At 39.5% G+C, this 19,485-nt stretch overlaps 2 protein-coding genes across 7 annotated transcripts in view; one reads left to right on the forward strand and one right to left on the reverse strand.

The window, feature by feature from the left end:
* Window positions 1-11,858: 11,858 nt before the first annotated feature.
* On the forward strand, window positions 11,859-15,240 carry LOC111966618 (cell division control protein 42 homolog). 4 transcript variants are annotated; one of them, XM_023991435.2, is made up of 6 exons: window positions 11,859-12,203; window positions 12,651-12,781; window positions 12,970-13,042; window positions 13,145-13,254; window positions 13,460-13,657; window positions 13,901-15,240. In XM_023991435.2, the coding sequence occupies exons 2-6, from the start codon at window positions 12,677-12,679 to the stop codon at window positions 13,982-13,984; spliced, it is 570 nt and encodes a 189-aa protein (XP_023847203.1). In that variant the 5' UTR covers window positions 11,859-12,203; window positions 12,651-12,676; the 3' UTR covers window positions 13,985-15,240. The 4 variants fall into 4 exon arrangements, with proteins under 4 accessions (XP_023847203.1, XP_023847201.1, XP_070300648.1 ...); XM_023991433.2 differs by having other exon boundaries at window positions 14,359-15,240; XM_070444547.1 differs by having other exon boundaries at window positions 12,201-12,297.
* Window positions 15,241-15,379: 139 nt separating this feature from the next.
* Window positions 15,380-19,485, reverse strand: part of LOC111966619 (F-box only protein 6) — an 81,414-nt gene continuing 77,308 nt past the window's right edge. For all 3 annotated transcript variants that reach the window (XM_070444545.1, XM_070444546.1, XM_023991436.2), the window contains exon 6: window positions 15,380-18,732. In XM_070444545.1, the coding sequence (XP_070300646.1) occupies window positions 18,586-18,732 (147 nt within the window). In that variant the 3' untranslated portion in view covers window positions 15,380-18,585. The remainder of the gene's footprint in view (window positions 18,733-19,485) is intronic.

Below are 19,485 nucleotides of genomic sequence, written 5' to 3' on the forward strand. Positions count from 1 at the left end.
CTGTTTTTCTGCAAAGGGACCAGGACGACTGATCCGTGTAAAGGAAAGAATGAATGGGGCCATGTATCGTGAGATTTTGAGTGAAAACCTCCTTCCATCAGCAAGGGCATTGAAGATGAAACGTGGCTGGGTCTTTCAGCATGACAATGATCCCAAACACACCGCCCGGGCAACGAAGGAGTGGCTTCGTAAGAAGCATTTCAAGGTCCTGGAGTGGCCTAGCCAGTCTCCAGATCTCAACCCCATAGAAAATCTTTGGAGGGAGTTGAAAGTCCGTGTTGCCCAGCAACAGCCCCAAAACATCACTGTTCTAGAGGAGATCTGCATGGAGGAATGGGCTAAAATACCAGCAACAGTGTGTGAAAACCTTGTGAAGACTTACAGAAAACGTTTGACCTCTGTCATTGCCAACAAAGGGTATATAACAAAGTATTGAGATAAACTTTTGTTATTGACCAAATACTTATTTTCCACCATAATTTGCAAATCAATTCATAAAAAATCCTACAATGTGATTTTCTGGATTTTTTAAAATCATTTTGTCTGTCATAGTTGAAGTGTACCTATGATGAAAATTACAGGCCTCTCATCTTTTTAAGTGGGAGAACTTGCAAAATTGGTGGCTGACTAAATACTTTTTTGCCCCACTGTATTGGCACTGAGAATTTAGGGGAACACAATATCCCAAATAATCAAACTACAGGTAGCCTAGTGGTTAGAGCGTTGGGCCAGTAACCGAAAGGTTGCTGGATCCCCGAATTGACAAGGTAAAAATATTTTGTTCTGCTCCTGAACAAGGCAGTTAACCCACTGTAGGCCATCATTGTAAATAAGAATTTGTTCTTAACTGACTTGCCTAGGTTAAATAAAAAAAAATAAAAAAACACATTGGCTGGAAAATGTGTTGAAGATTCTGCTGTGTTTTATTTATTGCACTATAAGCCAGAATAATGTAACATTGAATATGTATAAATTGTGAAGTTTTTCTGTTTGAACAGCTAAGCGGTAACCTAAAAAACATATACTGTTATCGCACTGCTAACATAAACAAGGCACAAAACAGAGGTGCTTACACTGTAGCTAAAGAATTCAACCTATCTATGTGATATGTTAAAGTCAATAGATAACTTATCTCAATCTTTCCTTCCTTATTTCAGGCTTCCGTTATTTCAGACTGCGTACATCAGATTATGCAACAAAAATGCTGATTCTAATGGAACATGTTGAACAGTGATAGTTATAGTGTGAGTAAACACCTTAAAGCAAAAGTTATTTTAATAAGTGACCATTTGTTTTTTCTATTTCCCATAGAAACCTTGTTTGTTCTGCTGGAGGCATTTGTAAAGTGAAAAGGGAAGCTAACCAGATATTAGTGGGACAGCAGTAGGGGATCCCTCATAGTATCCTCATTGGATCTGAACTTACTTTGGCCAAGGTCAAATGTAGGCCATGTTAGTCAGGAGTAGCTGTGTGCAACTACAGTATGTTGTTAAAAACTGGCCACAAAAATCCAAGGTCCTCTATTAAAACCTGGTGAATTCATGGTGAACTAATCTCTGAGGTCAGATTCACACCAAACCAGGTTTCAATGTCTGTTATTGGCCTATTACTACTGAAGTTAGTCCTTGGTGGGTGATTATAATGCCAATGGATAAATGTTACATAATGAATTATTAATAACCACACACTTCTCTGCTCTCTCATTTGCTGCGTTCTTGCTTAAGCAAATAGCAAATGTCCTATTTCTCATTTTGGAATCACTTCCCTTTTTACATATACTTTGAGCTGACGAAACAGTCATTTGAAGGAATACTTGTGATTTTGAGACATACATTATCACAATAGTGAGATTATAGGCACATTAAAAACTGCAAACTTGGCTCAGATTGTTAAAAACATTCTAGAAGTGTTACTAAAGGTAAGAACTTTTATTTTTGGGGGAATGTCTGCATATTCTCCTTATAACCCCTTAAGCCATAATAGTATACAAGTTTACTACTGTATAACCAGAGACAAATAAGGTTTTCAGCTTGATTAAGGCATTACGCCATGTAACATTTTCACGGTTAGTTTAGACTAAAATCAAAGATGTGTTGAAATACATTTGAGGCTTCAAAGGATTATTCATCTCATCTCCCTGTGTGTGTGTGTCACTAATTTGTTCCGTTCACTCATAGAAAACAACAACCTTTTCTGATGAAAATGGGAAACAAACCATCAAGTAAGTCACTTCCCAAAATGAGATAGAAAATCCAAAGTATCCCTTCGATCAGGGTTCCCCAACTGGCAGCATGCAGGTCGAATTTGGCCCGAGGGGGATTTTAATCTGATCCAAAGTATTCCCACATATAATAGAGAGAGATATAATATCATATCCAAATGTAAGCAAGGTTTGAAATTATTATGTTTTAGTCAAATAATATCTGTTTGGGATTTTGTGGTCAATTTGCAGTCTTCAATTATTTCTAATAATGTTCCGGCCCCCTGATCATCTGCTCAAGAAAAAATTGTCCCGAGGCTGAATCTAGTTGATGTTCCCTGCCTTAGATAATATAATGTACACAACTTAAATCTTTACATTGCGATGTGATCAAAGGTGTGTATTTAGTTGTAATAGTCTACATGTGGGACTCACACCTCAGATTGGTTAGTGGTTTTGCATCATTGTTTTGGTCCTTGGCTGTGCATGGATAAGTAAAAGGTGACCTTGTGGTGGTAGTGATGGTGCTAGTGAGTCATGAACACATGTTTCTGTTATTTTGTAGTATTCTTTTGACAATATTTTAAAGCACTAAGTGGCCTAATTCAAATGTACTAATATCCTTTATAGCAACAACAACTACAATAGCGCCAACAACAGCAGCAACAACAACTATTCCTACAACCACATACATGCAAACAACACCATTCATTGACCAAAGGTAAGACTTGAATTCTACGACTAATTCATACAGTCACTCAAATTCATACATTTCCTTCACACACACCAAATCAGATTTAAAACATTTAAGGCTTATATTATCACTCTTAAATCACTGTTTTCTCATTCCCTTTTACTCTTCAGGCCCGTATCAGCAGAGCAGATCATAATTGGCCTGGTCACCTGTATTTGTCTACTTGTTGTGGCTGCATCAGGTCTGTTTGTTTATACCCTCTGGAGAAAGACAGCTTTGCGTGAGTAACATCATCTTCTTTTAAAACATATTTATCCTTTTTAACCTAACACAGACAAAGATGTATATTGATTTATTCTAAGAAAGATTCTAAATGTTTTCCTTTTATGTTCTTTTCTCCAGCATGTGTGTCAAAATCAAGAGAGTTGGATGATGAAACAAAAACCACAGACAAACCACAGGTACAGAAATGCATCACTCAACAATATGACCACAAAAGCAGACTCTATTCCTAAGCATTTAGACAAATGTATATTATTTGTACAGGAGATAAAAGCAACATTTGAACTGTCTGTCATGAAAGACACATTTAGTCTGTAACTTGGTTGTATATCATTTTTCAGGTATTTGTTATTGCAAATGAGCACACATATGCGAACGCTGGTAAATCCAAGGTGCAGAGGATGGAAGACCACATTACTTACAGTGACCTGACCATCCTAAGGGCTAACGACAAACCATCGCCAGCCACAGAGATGACTGAATATGTCAGTGTTAGAATCTGCACTTCTGAAGTTTAACGTGCATAATAATGCACAAATATGAATCTCTTCAAGGATAATGCTCTAAAGTCACAAGGGTGGGGGCAGCTCAGAATTGGAATCTTTTGAAGTTTATTTTGTATGGTTTTGATGGGGTTACTAAAAATATGATTTCGATTGCAATGATTCTAAATATCATAATGTTTTGTATTCTATACATTTAATATATTAGTATTAGTATGTATCCTTTTTGTAAATGTTTTGAGTCATGAGAGTAAAGTAGCCTATAATATAGTTTAGATAGCATGTACTGTAGCTTAATGAAAAAAACTGCATTACACCTATTTAGTGGTTTTCTCACAACTTTACCAATAAACCATTGTTTATAAGTAAATCAAACCAACTCTTTACAGGAACACCTTGGCTCTGGTGTCATTCATTGGCCTTGTGGCTCAGTTGGTAGAGTCCCTTACGAAAAAAAAAGACATGTTTTGCACACGTAACYWTTCATTTCACATGTGAAATCATGTGGTTTTGGAACACTTCACATGTGATGATATTTCACATGAAGTTTCACATCTGGATATTTTTCACAGGTAAACAAAAATGTCCCTTGAATGTCACGTTACTGCAGTGTTTTCAAATGACCTATTTGACACACAGTACATGATTACATTGTGTATGTTTATTTATACAGTATTTTTTCATTCAACATGTCCTCACCTGGGATTTGAACTCACAACCTAACCTCTTGGTTCATGGCATTTTGAGCGTCCTGCTACGCCACCATGTCTGTGTCAATAACTGATTTTACCTGTATTCCTACACTTTGGAATTCAAAATAACTCTCAGCTTTGTTAAAAATACACTCAAGTAAAACTATTATATTTATCATAGTGATTCAGGAGTTACATAAAAACAACATAATATGCACACCAACTATACAAAAGAAACTCCAATTGGTGAAATTATCACATTTTAGGGGAGACCCAGATGCAGACAGTGTTGAAGTAACAAAAGTGTATTACTAGAACAGGGGGCAGGCAAAACAACAGGTCAAGGGCAGGCAGAGGTCAGTAATCCAGATCAGAGTCAAAATGTACAGAACGGCAGGCAGTCTCAGGGTCAGGGCAGGCAGAGGTCAATAATCCAGGGCGGTGTGACAAGGTACAGAACGGCAGGCAGACTCAGGGTCAGGGCAAGGAGAATGGTCAAAACCGGGAAAACTAGAAAACATGAACTATAGAAAAAGACAGGAGCAATGGGGAAACCGCTGGTAGGCTTGACGGACAAAACGAACTGGCAACAGACAAACAGAGAACACAAGTATAAATACACTGGGGATAATGGGGAAGATGGCAACACCTGGAGGGAGGTGGAGACAAGCACAACGACAGGTGAAACAGATCAGGGTGTGACAGAAATAAGTAAATGAAAACAATGATGAGAGAATAGTCAGATGTACTGTAACTGATAACTAAAAGCAGTGCAGATGGCACTTTTTTGCTAAGTGCAGAGATGTATTATAGCTAATGAATCTGTAGGGGACTTATGAGAATACTACAGACTTCGTAACACAGCAGATCAGTTTACCCCAAAACCCAGGTGGGGTCATCCAAAACCCACTGCGTTCATCCACCTCTGGCCTGCTTGCCTCCCTACCTCTGAGGAAGTACAGTTCCCGCTCAGCCCAGTCAAAACTGTTTGCTGCTCTGGCACCCCAATGGTGGAACAAACTCCCTCACGACGCCAGGTCAGCGGAGTCAATCACCACCTTCCGGAGACACCTGAAACCCCACCTCTTTAAGGAATACCTAGGATAGGATAAAGTAATCCTTAACCCCCCCCTTAAAAGAGTTAGATGCACTATTGTAAAGTGGTTGTTCCACTGGATATCATAAGGTGAATGCACCAATTTMTAAGTCGCTCTGGATWAGAGCGTCTGCTAAATGACTTAAATGTAAATGTAAATGTCATTAAAAAAAGTCAGCACTAAGTGATCATGTCAAATGTAATCATATTACACTATTTTAGCTGAACAGCGTACCACTAACCTTAAAACTCCTATACCATTTAATTACTTCCCATCCCCCCCAAAAATGTGAAAAACATTCAAATGTGAAAATCTAATTTGCAGTTTTACATGTGAAAACGTTCAAATGATGTCACATGAAGTTTCATGATATCACTTTTAAATGTTTAAATGGTGTCTCTCAAAATCAATGATATAAAGAAGCCAAGATAAATTATATAAATATATWTTTTTTTAAATGTAACTACTTTAAATGTAATTATAGGCAGAAAGACAAATTCAACTGCATCTTTAATCGAATCAGATGGTTTATTCATCACAAAACCATTTGATGTTGCTAATTATTTTTATGATTACTTCATTGGTAAAGTGGGCAAACTCGGGCAGGAAATGCCAACAACGAACAGTGAGCCACTGTATTCATGCATTTAAAAAAATGTATATGAAAGAAAATCATTGTAAGTTTGAATTTTGTAAAGTTAGTGTGGGAAAGGTGGACAAAATATTGTTATGGATCAATAATGACAATCCTGGCATTAACAACTTAGATGGAAAGCTACTGAGGATGGTACTGTAGCTGACACTATAGCTACTCCAATCTYTCATGTCTTTATTCTGAGCCTAGAGGAAAGTGTTTACCCTCAGGCCTGGAGGGAAGCCAAAGTTATTCCGCTACCAAAGAGTGGTAAAGCAGCCTTTACTGGTTCCAACTGCAGGCATATCAGCTTCCTGCCAGCTCTTAGCAAACTGTTAGAAAAAATTGTGTTTGACCAAATACAATGCTATTTCTCTGTAAACAATCGAACAACAGACTTTCAACATGCTTATAGAGAAGAGCACTTAACATGTACTGCACTGACACAAATGACTGATGATTGGTTGAAAGAAATTGATAATAAGAAGATTGTGGGAGTTGTACTGTTGGATTTCAGTGCAGCCTTTGATATTATTGACCATAACCTGTTGTAGAGAAAACATGTGTTAGGGCTTTTAAACCTCTGCCATATTGTGGATTCAGAGCTATCTATTTTATAGAACTCAGAGTTATTTTTTTAAATGGAAGCTTCTCTAATGTCAAACATGTAAAGTGTGGTGTATCGCAGGGCAGCTCTCCAGGCCCTCTGCTCTTTTCTTATTTTTTTACCAATGACCTGCCACTGGCATTTAACAAAGCCTGTGTGTCCATGTATGCTGCTGATTCAGCAACCACAGCTAACAAAGCTACTGAAACCCTTAACAAAAAGTTTCAGGCATTTTTGGAATGGTTACAAACCTTTCCCTAAATTCTAGACCTCAGCTAAATCTGGTAATGAATGGTGTGGCTGTTGAACAACTTGAGGAGACTAACTTGGTGTTACCTTAGATTGTAAACTGTCAGGGTCAAAACATATAGATTCAGATTTAAAGATGGGGAGAGGTCTGGCCGTGACACCACACTCCACAAAGCAAGTCCTTCAGGCTTTAGTTTTATCTTGTGTGCTGCAAAGAAGGACCTAGTTAAGTTGCAGCTGTACCAGAACAGAGCGGTACGTTTTGCTCTTCATTGTAATCAGAGGGCTAATATTAATACCATGCATGCCAGTCTCTCTTGGCTAAGAGTTGACGAAAGGCTGACTGCATCACTTCTTGTTTTTATAAGAAACATTAATATATTGGAAATTCCAAATTGTTTGCATAATCAACTTACACACAGCACTGACACAAACACTTACCCCACCAGACATGCCACCAGAGGTCTTTTCACAGTCCCCAGGTCCAGAACATATTCAAGGAAACATATAGTATTATACAGAGCCATAATTGCATGGAACTATCTTCCATCTCATATTGTGAACAGCGAATCTGGTTCAAAAAACAAATATTGCAACACCTCACAGCACAATGCCGCTCCATCATGTGACCTACTTGTTGTGTCATACATGCACACACTCGCACACTARATGTTCATGTTTTTAAATGTATGTAAATTGTAAAGTTTTCTGTCTGTAATGTCTTTTTCCAGTAAGACAAACCCAAGTAAGACTAGCTGTCGCCATTGGCGTCGGCTAATGCGGATCCTAAAAAAATATACACTACCGTTCAAAAGATTGGGGCCACTTAGAAATGTCCTGGTTTTTGAAAGAAAAGCAAATGTTTTGTCCGTTAAAATAACATCAAATTGATCAGAAATACAGTGTCGACATTGTTAATYTTGTAAATGAAAGTGAAGATCTCATACAACGCTGTGTACTACTCCCTTTAGAGAACAGTGCAAACTGGCTCTAACCAGAATAGAAAGAGGAGTGGGAGGCCCCGGTGCACAACTGAGCACGAGGACAAGTACATTAGAGTGTCTAGTTTGAGAAACAGACGCCTCACAAGTCCTCAACTGGCAGCTTCATTAAATAGTACCCGTGAAGAGACGACTCTGGGATGCTGGCCTTTTAGGCAGAGTTCCTCTGTCCAGTGTCTGTGTTCTTTTGCCCATCTTAATCTTTTATTTTTATTGGCCAGACTGAGATATGGCTTTTTCTTTGCAACTCTGCCTAGAAGGCCAGCATCCCGGAGTCGCCTCTTCACTGTTGTCGTTGAGACTGGTGTTTTGCAGGTACTATTTAATGAAGCTGCCAGTTGAGGACTTGTGAGGCGTCTGTTTCTCAAACTAGACACTCTAATTTTATAAATGTTTACATTTTATTTCACCTTTATTTAACCAGGTAGGCCAGTTTAGAACAAGTTCTCATTTACAACTGCGACCTGGCCAAGATAAAGCAAAGCAGTGTGACACAAACAACACAGAGTTACACATGGGATAAACAAACGTGCAGTCCATAACACAATAGAAAAGTATATATACAGTGTGTGCAAATGTAGTAAGATTAGGGAGGTAAGGCAATAAATAGGCCATAGTGGCGGAAAAAAATTACAATTTAGCAATTAAACACTGGAGGAGTGATAGATGTGCAGAAGATGAATGTGCAAGTAGAGATACTGGGGTGCAAAGGATGTACTTGTCATCTTGCTCAGTTGTGCACCGGGGCCTCCCACTCCTCTTTCTATTACGGTTAGAGCCAGTGTGCGCTGTTCTGTGAAAGGAGTAGTACACAGCGTTGTACGAGATCTTCAGTTTCTTGGCAATTTCTGAAATGGAATAGCCTTCATTTCTCAGCACAAGAATAGACTGACGAGTTTCAGAAGAAAGCCCTTTGTTTCTGGCCATTTTGAGCCTGTAATCGAACCCACAAATGCTGATACTCCAGATACTCAACTAGTTTAAAGAAGGCCAGTTTTATTGCTTCTTCAATCAGTACAACAGTTTTCAGCTGTGCTAACATAATTGCAAAAGGGTTTTCTAATGATCAATTAGCCTTTTAAAATGATCAACTTGGTTTAGCTAACACAACATGCKATTGGAACAGAGGAGTGATGGTTGCTGATAATGGGCCTCTGTACGCCTATGTAAATATTCCATAAAAAATCTGCCATTTCCAGCTACAATAGTCATTTTCAACATTAACAATGTCTACACTGTATATCTGATCAATTTGATGTTATTTTAATGGACAAAAAAAWTTGCTTTTCTTTCAAAAACAAGGACATTTCAAAGTGACCCCAAACTTTTGAACGGTAGTGTATATATGTGGGTTTTCTCCTAAGAGGCATGGCAGTTTTGAGCTCGATTCCCACGGGGGACCAGTACAAAAAAGTATGAGAATGTATGCACTCACTACTGTAAATCAGTCTGGAGCATCTTCTTAATGACTAAAATGTAAATGTCAAATGCCTTTAAATCAATGATCTGCCATGAGAAAACATATTTCAGAAGGAGGCCTTTACTGCCACCTACTGCAGATAAATTGTCTAAGTAGTACACTCGGAGTAGTGCCCATCATTTGAATGAGGAACATGATATTACACACACCCACACACAGAGAGAGAACTGGCAAGCAGATGTTGCTCAATGTTTTAAGGGGAAGGACAGACAATGAACCACATACACAAAGTGAAGAACACATAGTTCTACATAGATATTTCACATTGCCCTTTCCTTCTCATCATGAAGACGTCTGTGATATACAGTATATTACATTTGTCAATGGTAAAGTGTATATGTCACTGTAAGGCACGAGGGGGTGTGATATATGGCCAATATACCACGGCTAAGGGCTGTTCTTTCACACGACGCATCGCAGAGTGCCTGGACACAACCCTTAGCCATGGTATATTGGTCATATACCACAAACCCCCGAGGTGCCTTATTGCTATTATAAACAGGTTACCAACATAATTAGAGAAGTAAAAATACATGTTTTGTCATACCCGTGGTATACCGTGTGATATACCATGGCTGTCAGCCAATCAGCATTCAGGGCTGGAACCACCCAGTTTATAATAGATAGTTATATTTAGTAGATGATTATTACGAGCTTCAAGAGAAACATGATTAGGCCATTGTTCTATTGTGATTAAGATACCAGTTGGAAATGGTTAAAAGAAAAGAGTAAAAATTGACTAATTTTTCCAAAGTTTACTTTACATCTCCTGACCATGTTAAACGTTTGTACAGCTCTCTTCATTCTCCTCCCTCTAACATGGATCTAACATTGTCAGATTGTGGTGAAAAACCAGCAAGCCCAGAGTGAGAGGGAGGAGGATCAGGAAGCTGGGGTCTTCATTATCACAATGAGTGCACTGAGGTAAAGTGATGAGGGGAAGTACTGGTGTGTCATCTCCAGACCAGGGAGGAATGTCTACACAGGTTTGAAGCTACAAGTCCTCAACGCAGGTAATGCCACTCAGATTGTCCTGCTTCAACTTCAGAATGTTCTACCCACAGTGTTGTAAGACCATGCAATAAGCCAGATGAGTATGATCTGAATGAAGTTTATCATTGAATTTAAATTCAACTACTACTCCTTCCACATAGCTTTCCGGAGAAAATTAGAATATGCAAACACTGTATGTCCTTGTATTTGATCATATTGTAAATTATAACATGGCATTGTTATTTTTTGCATATATTTTTTACAGGCATATCTTCTTCAACTGCATCTATAAATTCAACAACAAAACTGGAAGAGAGGAAAGTGCAACATCGTGAGTCCTAAAAAAAAAATGTTTTTAATGGTTAGAATGTTAGGTCTATAGGGGATAAACAAAACGTATCATTGTATCCTTTCAATATTTATAGGGTAACCAACTCAAACAAGCAGATCCAGATGTTTGGTAGACAGACACCCTAATTCAGGTAATTATACTAGACTACTTTTAGTTTTTCCTGATGTAGTTGGTGGGCTATTCTTCGGTGGATCCTCTTCATTTTGCTGCTGGGTTGTTTTTGGCAACAGGTGTTGAAGACAAAAGCTACATGCACCACCACCACCACCAGCAATTGCGAGATCACCGCAGGGACAGCACAACTCCTACGTGTTTTTATGCACTGTAAAAAATCAGGGTGGACCAGATTGATGAGCTCTCCCTACAATTTGTTTCTGCAGTGAGGAGACACCCTCTTTAGATAATTATTTTGTAACGTATCTGCAGAAAAACATTGTTTTGAGCTCAAAAAGCAGTAGAAGCAGTATGCAAACCAGCAGAATGCAAATATTTCACCGACGCGATACGGCTCCCAACTTTCACCAAAAAGATCAGTTCAAAAAGAGCCATTTGTTGGTGAACGACCCATCACTCGTGTAAGGTACGTTTTCTGTGGATCCCAGCTCATGCTGGGGTAGGGGGAAATGAGGCAGTGGATAAGGTTGCGAAGAAAGCTCTGAAGAGGTAGGAGATATATGTGGTGTTACCGTTAGGGGGGATGGAATGTAGGAGCATCATAGCAGAGTGGCTGACACAGGAGTGGCAACTTGAGTGGAGGAACGGGGGATTCTATCCAGAAATCTGTGAGGAAGGTCAGTGGGTATGTGTGGAGTGAAAGGAGGGATGAGGTTCTGTTGACAAGGCTGAGGTTGAATCATTGTGGATTGGGAAGTGGGTTATTGTTAGTGGGGAAACAACCAGATGAGAAGTGTAAGGAATGTGAAGAGGTAGAGACTGTGAAGCATGCCCTGTTATATTGATGAGTGGCGCAGTAGTCTAAGGCATTGCATCTTAGTGTAAAAGGCGTCACTACAGTCCCTGTTTCGAATCCAGGCTGAGTCACATCTGGCTGTGATTGGGAGTTCCATAGGGAGGTGCACAATTGGCCCAGTGTCCTCCGAGTTTGGCTGGTGTAGGCCGTCATTGTAAATACGAATTTGTTCTTAACTGACTTGCCTAGTTAAATAAACTATATTGCTGAGGAGGACACTTTTCTGCGAGTTGGGTGTAACTGAATTTTTGCTTGAAACAATTTTGGCCTCTAATGACAGGCAGAGACAAAATAGAAAGGAAACTGTTGTCGTTCTTTATTGCACCAGCCTGCACCTACAGTTGAGAGGCTATTAGATATTTAAATGTGTAATTCTCCCTCCGATCTGAGACCGGCAGCAATACAGCGTCTAGTCTGCCGGAAACGCACAAGAAGAAGAAGAAAGAGAGGTAAGGGAAATCTTTCGAAATACATGTTATCATCATCAATAGGGTAACAATTGAAATGATACCAACGCTTTTCATGAAGGTGTTTTAGCTATAGGTTTGTCATTCATCGTTAGTAACAAATACAATTAATAGGAAATTGAGAATAAGAACTGCGAACACCAACCCAGATAGCTAGCAAACATTAGCTACGTCAGTTTAAATTAGTTAGAGCGAAGTATCTACTGTAGCTAGTTATCTTTTGTCATAGATTTCTATTGAGTCTGTAGTTGGTTGTTGCTAACGTTACAACTTCTTCATTTAGACCTGGCTTGCTAGCCACATAGGAAACCAGTTTCAGACGGTAGCTAGCTAACGTTAGTAGCATACAACCAACTACTACTGGATACGTCTTCCCTGCCACTCGTCTGAAGTCTTGTAGCTAACTTATGCTGAACTTTTTTCTTTCAGACATACAGTAAACAGAGAACACAAATATGCAGACGATTAAATGTGTTGTGGTTGGAGATGGAGCAGTGGGAAAAACCTGCCTTTTGATTTCATACACAACCAACAAATTCCCCTCTGAATATGTACCAACAGTATGTATATCTTCTATACCTTGGGTTTATCTCAGTCACAGTGATTATTGATTACCAAACCAGAGTTCGGTGGCTCATTCTCATGTTTCACACGCTTTAAAGAGACTTAGTTGGTTCTTCTCAATAACTACCATTCAGAATAATCATGGAACAGGACAGATATCTCTTCTTTTTTTTTCTCATCACAGGTGTTTGATAACTATGCAGTAACTGTCATGATTGGAGGTGAACCTTACACCCTAGGATTATTTGATACTGCGGGTAAGAGTGGATCCTTTTCAAGGACATGTTCACAATTTGAATAAATCATATTTTTGGTTGAAGGCTATTCACATTTAATCAACACGTTATCTGTTTCCTTAGGTCAGGAAGATTACGACAGGTTACGGCCTTTGAGCTATCCCCAGACTGATGTTTTCCTAGTTTGTTTCTCTAGTGTTTCACCCTCTTCATTTGAGAATGTTAAAGAAAAGGTGAGTACAACGGCAAGCCCTTGAAGCAAACAATGCACACGTTTTTAATAAAGGAATATTGACTAAATTATACATTATTTCTAGTTGTTTAAATGGAATGTTAAATTGGTAACATGTGAAGTGATGGGGAAGATACTAGTTATGACACTATCTGACGGACTGACTTTTCTGATTGTTTGAAAATAATGTTTCCTCTCTCTTGCAGTGGGTACCTGAAATCACTCATCACTGTCCCAAGACACCATTCCTGCTGGTTGGAACTCAGATTGACCTGAGAGATGACCCTTCCACAGTAGAGAAGCTGGCCAAGAACAAACAGAAGCCCATCAGCCCTGAGACAGCTGAGAAGCTCGCCCGTGACCTGAAGGCAGTTAAATATGTTGAGTGCTCTGCCCTGACACAGGTGAGACTTCTATCTAAAACATATAGAAAATAGGGAATAGAGATATGACTTGCATAATAGCAACTTATGTTAGATGTGCATCTAGTCTGTGTTGTCTTTGTGCTTGTCTTGCCTTCATTCTTTCTGTGTTAGTGGTGGCCTAGTATTGGAAACCCATCCGAATGCACTTTACTCTTGTATGTCTGCTAACTAACCTCTATCTAACACTGGTCATATTCCCCTCTTTCTCCTCCCTCTCTATAGCGAGGTCTGAAGAATGTATTTGATGAAGCTATCCTAGCAGCTCTAGAACCCCCTGAAACCCAGAGAAAGTGCTGTCTGTTTTGACAGCGGTCTTTTAAAATATTTGCTTTGCCTTTGATCGTCTGCTGCGTCTTTTAATGTAAAGGAATGACTATTTGTCAAGTAAATAACCAAGATGCTCTATTTAAATGCTTGCCCATTAACTTCTTTCATTTCTATGTCGATTTTGTTTACACCTAGCCTAGTCATAATAGCCCATACTACCATGGCCTTCATGGCAAGGATGCTATCCTGTATTGTTCTATGGGAGAGAACATGTCCAGTTTGGCACTTAATTGGCAAGTTTACGTAAGGCTGCAGCTGAGTTTGTTTTCCTTTTAAAAGATGGTATTACCAGTTGTGGTTACACACTGCAAGGTAAAAAATGTATTTGGTACATTCATGTTTTGTGTTTGCAGAAAGGACTAAAGAATGTGTTTGATGAGGCAATACTGGCTGCCCTGGAGCCTCCGGAACCCAAGAAGAGGCGCAAATGTGTGCTGCTCTGAGCATTTCCTCTCTTCTATTGGTTAGAGCATTTCATCAACACTACTTGGAGAAAAGCAAACCATTATTGCACAACGTTACTTCACTCCTATTGGTAACTGACACAAATATTTTAAAAATGTTTGCAAAGTAGTGTGTGAACTTAATTGATCTCTACTAGAACCTTTGAAATATAACCCTCTTATGTAATAGTACACATCATTCCTAGAGCCATCTCAGTATTTTTCAGTTAGGACTGCAGCCACCAATCTGTATCAGAGTGTGAAAGGGTCACAGACACACAGCTGATGATTGYGACCAGTGACAAGAGGACAAAACAATTTTACCTTCAATACTAATGATTCACTTTTTTCAGGTGTATGTGTTTTCATGAACACCCGAGGTGAACATAAATCCCCTTTCAATTGGGAAAGTGATAATAGATTATGTAACAGTCGGTAGTAACAATGATATGTTGGTGCCAACCCAGTTACAACATATATGCTATGTTTGTCAGGGCAGTATAGTAGTTTTTTTTTGTCTTTTAAATCAAATGACTTGTCTGTCACATTGCATTCTAGGCACGTAAGTCTTTACTGCTCTGAATGAAACAGCTCATTGTTGCAGTGTAAAACCACCATGAGACTTTTGCTTTAGAATTTCACTCGGTCGACAGATTGTTCCTCCTTTGACAGGCACAGAATCTTACAGGTTGTTTATTTGTTTTATACAAAAATGTACATCTCCCGTTGTCACAATTTGAGTTTAAGTGAATTTCTTGAAAATGTATCAACCAAATAAAGTTAAGAATTCAAGTGTGCAATCTTTTCTGATTCATTCTGAGTAGGAGTGCTGATATGCCCCTGATTTTAATTATTGGCTCTCAGTATATTGTATTTTCAGGGGTTCTGGCATAGAGGATGAAACTCACTCCACACTAGTTGAAGAAACAAGGACAGTACACTTACATTTATTTAATATTCAAGAGGCAATCTCGACAGGATAGCAATACAACCAAATTAGCCTATATTATTGAATTCAAATGTATTAGTTTTACAAACAGTTATACAAACACTTGAAATAATGAATAATCTTCATACATAGTAAGGTAGTGCACCATGTTCTGTGTATCCTCAATATATACTGTACATGTTAACAATTACATTCTTGTGTTAAGAAATAAAATGTTTACAAAAGTGTTCAACTACGTTTCTTAAGGTGTCATTTGTCAAAGTGGGTCAGATGTTTATTCAAGTTCACTTTGCTTTCTCTCCTTTGGTCTGTCTGTCTTGTTTAAAGCCTCCAAGCAATCTTTTTAATAAAAATGAAATCATTGTCTAATTCACCTACAGTTGAAGTCGGAAGTTTACCTACACCTTAGCCAAATACATTTACTCAGTTTTTCACAATCCCTGAAATTTAATCCTACTGAAAATTCCCTGTCGTAGGTCAGTTAGGATCACCACTTTCTTTTAAGAATTTGAAATGTCAGAACGATTTCAGCTTTTATTTAATCACATTCCCAGTGGGTCAGAAGTTTACATACACTCAGTATTTGGTAGCACTGCCTTAATTGTTTAACTTGGGGTGGCCTTCCACAACCTTCCCACAATAAGTTGGGTGAATTTTGGCCCATTCCTCCTGACAGAGCTGGTGTAACTGAGTCAGGTTTGTAGGCCTCCTACCGCGCACACGCTTTTTCAGTTCTGCCCACAAATTTTCTATAGGATTGAGGTCAGGGCTTTGTGATGTCCACTCCAAAACCTTGACTTTGTTGRCCTTAAGCCATTTTGCCACAACTTTGGAAGTATGCTTGGGGTCATTGTCCATTTGGAAGACCCATTTGCGACCAAGCTTTAATTTCTTGACTGATGTCTTGAGATGTTGCTTCAATATATCCACATAATTTTCCTTCCTCATGGTGCCATCCATTTTGTGAAGTGCACCAGTCCCTCCAGCAGCAAAGCATCCCCACAACATGATGCTGCCACCTCTGTGCTTCACGGTTGGGATGGTGTTCTTCGGCTTGCAAGCCTCCCCCTTTTTCATCCAAACATAACGATGGTCATTATGGCCAAACAGTTCTATTTTTGTTTCATCAGACCAGAGAACATTTCACCAAAAAGTATTATCTTTGTCCCCATGTGCAGTTGCAAACCATAGTCTGGCTTTTTTATGGCGGTTTTGGAGCAGTGGCTTCTTCCTTGCTGAGCGGCCTTTCGGGTTATGTCGATATAGGACTCGTTTTACAATGGATAAAGATACTTTTGTACCTGTTTCCTACAGCATCTTCACAAGGTCCTTTGCTGTTGTTCTGGGATTGATTTGCACTTTTCGCACCAAAGTACATTCAGCTCTAGGAGACAGAACACATCACCTTCATGAGCGGTATGATGGCTGCGTGGTCCAATGATTTTTATACTTACAGATGAACATGGTACCTTCAGGCATTTGGAAATTGCTCCCAAGGATGAACCAGAGGTCTACAATAGTTTTTCTGAGGTCTTGGCTGATTTCTTTTGATTTTCCCATGATGTCAAGCAAAGAGGCACTGAGTTTGAAGGTAGGCCTTGAAATACATCCACAGGTATTTCCCGTGGTCCCGTGTGGCTCAGTTGGTAGAGCATGGCGCTTGCAACGCCAGGGTTGTGGGTTCATTCCCCACGGGGGGACCAGGATGAATATGTATGAACTTTCCAATTTGCAAGTCGCTCTGGATAAGAGCGTCTGCTAAATGACTTAAATGTAAATGTAAATGTAGGTACACCTCCAATTGACTCAAATGATGTCAATTAGCCGATCAGAAGCTTCTAAAGCCATGACATTTTCTGTAACTTTCCAAGCTGTTTAAAGGCAGTCAACTTAGTGCATGTAAACTTCTGACCCACTGGAATTGTGATACAGTGAATTATAAGTTAAATAATCTGTCTGTAAATAATTGTTGGGAAAATTATCTGCGTCATGCACAAAGTAGATGTCCTAACCGACTTGCCAAAACTATAGTTTGTTATCAAGAAATGTGTGGAGTGGTTGAAAAACGAGTTTTAGGGCCTCCCAGGTGGCGCAGTGGTCTAAGGCACTGCATCGCAGTGCTAGCTGTGCCACCAGAGATTCTGGGTTCGAGCCCAGGCTCTGTCGCAGCCGGCCGCGACCGGGAGGCCATGGGGCGGCGCACAATTGGCCCAGCGTCGTCCGAGTTAGGCCGGCAGGGATATCCTTGTCTCATCGCGCACTAACGACTCCTGTGGCGGGCCGGGCGCAGTGCACGCTGACCAGGTCGCTAGGTGTACTGTGTTTCCTCCGACACATTGGTGCGGATGGCTTCCGGGTTGGATGTGCGCTGTGTCAAGAAGCAGTGCGGCTTGGTTGTGTTTCGGAGGAAGCATGGCTCTCGACCTTCGCCTCTCCCGAGTCCGTACGGAAGTTGCAGCGATGAGACAGGACAGTAACTACTACAAATTGGGGAGAAAAAGGGGGGTAAAATATATATATATATATATATATTTTTTTACGAGTTTTAATGACTCCAACATAAGTGTATATAAACTTCCGTCTTCAACTGTACATTACCAGTCAAAAGGTGACACCTCATTCCAGGGTTTCTTTATTTTCTGCATTGTAGAATAATAGTAAAGACATCAAAACTATGAAATAACATATGGAATCATGTAATTACCAAAAAAAAGTATTAAATCAAAATATATTTTGAGATTCTTCAAAGTAGCCACCCTTTGCCTTGACGACAGCAGCTAGATGTGGTTGTAATAAACAGTGGTTTCTGTTTTCTTACTACAAATGTGGCTATATCCTTCTTACGGTTTAAGCTACAAAATATTCTAACCCCATCACTGAAAGATAAGACTGAGGAACACGTTCTTGTCTTCTGTTTCTCTCTACAGTGTCCACAAGGACTCACTAGAACAGAGTGGACAAAAACAGGCACTAAATCAGACTAGGGGAAAATGAATATTAATATATAAAAAAGTATATATTCTATAGCTAGAATCATCTATATCCACATGGAAACAGGGTGCCAAAGGCAGAAAAGACAGAACAAGGTGTACACTATGCTAAGGTACGTTTCAGATGCTAAAGTAAAGCTTGCAGGTGGGCACAATATTCACATGTCACCTCTTGGGAGTAAATGGGAACACCGAAAGCTATCTGTCCACCGATGGGGAGATCTCGATGCTACTGTTGGTGACCCGAATTCCATACCAGCCGGCCCAGAACAGAGTATCCTTTCCTCCATGAATGAATCGGATGTACCGCACACCTGGTCCATAATTCTTGAACACATGAGTCATCTGAAACATGGAAGAGGATCATTGAAGAGACCATATTTTCATGTTCAATTGTAATTAGTATGCTTTGTTTAATTGGGAACAATCTGTTTTGTATATACAGTTGAAGTCAGAAGTTTACATACACCTTAGCCAAATATATTTAAACTCAGTTTTTCACAATTCCTGACATTTAATCCTAGAAAAAATGCCCTGTCTTAGGTCAGTTAGGATCACCACTTTATTTTAAGAATGTGAAATGTCAGAATAATAGTAGAGAATTATTTATTTCAGCTTTTAATTTCTTTCATCACATTCCCAGTGGGTCAGAAGTTTACATACACTCAATTAGTATTTGGTTGCATTGCCTTTAAATTGTTTAACTTGGGTCAAACATTTCTGGTAGCCTTCCACAAGCTTCCCACAATAAATTGGGTGAATTTTGGCCCATTCCTCCTGACAGAGCTGGTGTAACAGTCAGGTTTGTAGGCCTCCTTGCTCGCACGCGCTTTTTCAGTTCTGCCCACAAATTTTTATAAGGATTGAGATCAGGGCTTTGTGATGGCCACTCCAATACCTTGACTTTGTTGTCCTTAAGCCATTTTGCCACAACTTTGGAAGTATGCTTGGGGTCATTGTCCATTTGGAAGACCCATTTGCGACCAAGCTTTACCTTCCTGACTGATGTCTTGAGATGTTGCTTCAATATATCCACATCATTTTCCTCCCTCATGATGCCATCTATTTTGTGAAGTGCACCAGTCACTCCAGCCGCAA

Source organism: Salvelinus sp. IW2-2015, linkage group LG7 (assembly GCF_002910315.2).
Source record: "Salvelinus sp. IW2-2015 linkage group LG7, ASM291031v2, whole genome shotgun sequence".
Lineage (NCBI taxonomy): Eukaryota > Metazoa > Chordata > Actinopteri > Salmoniformes > Salmonidae > Salvelinus > Salvelinus sp. IW2-2015.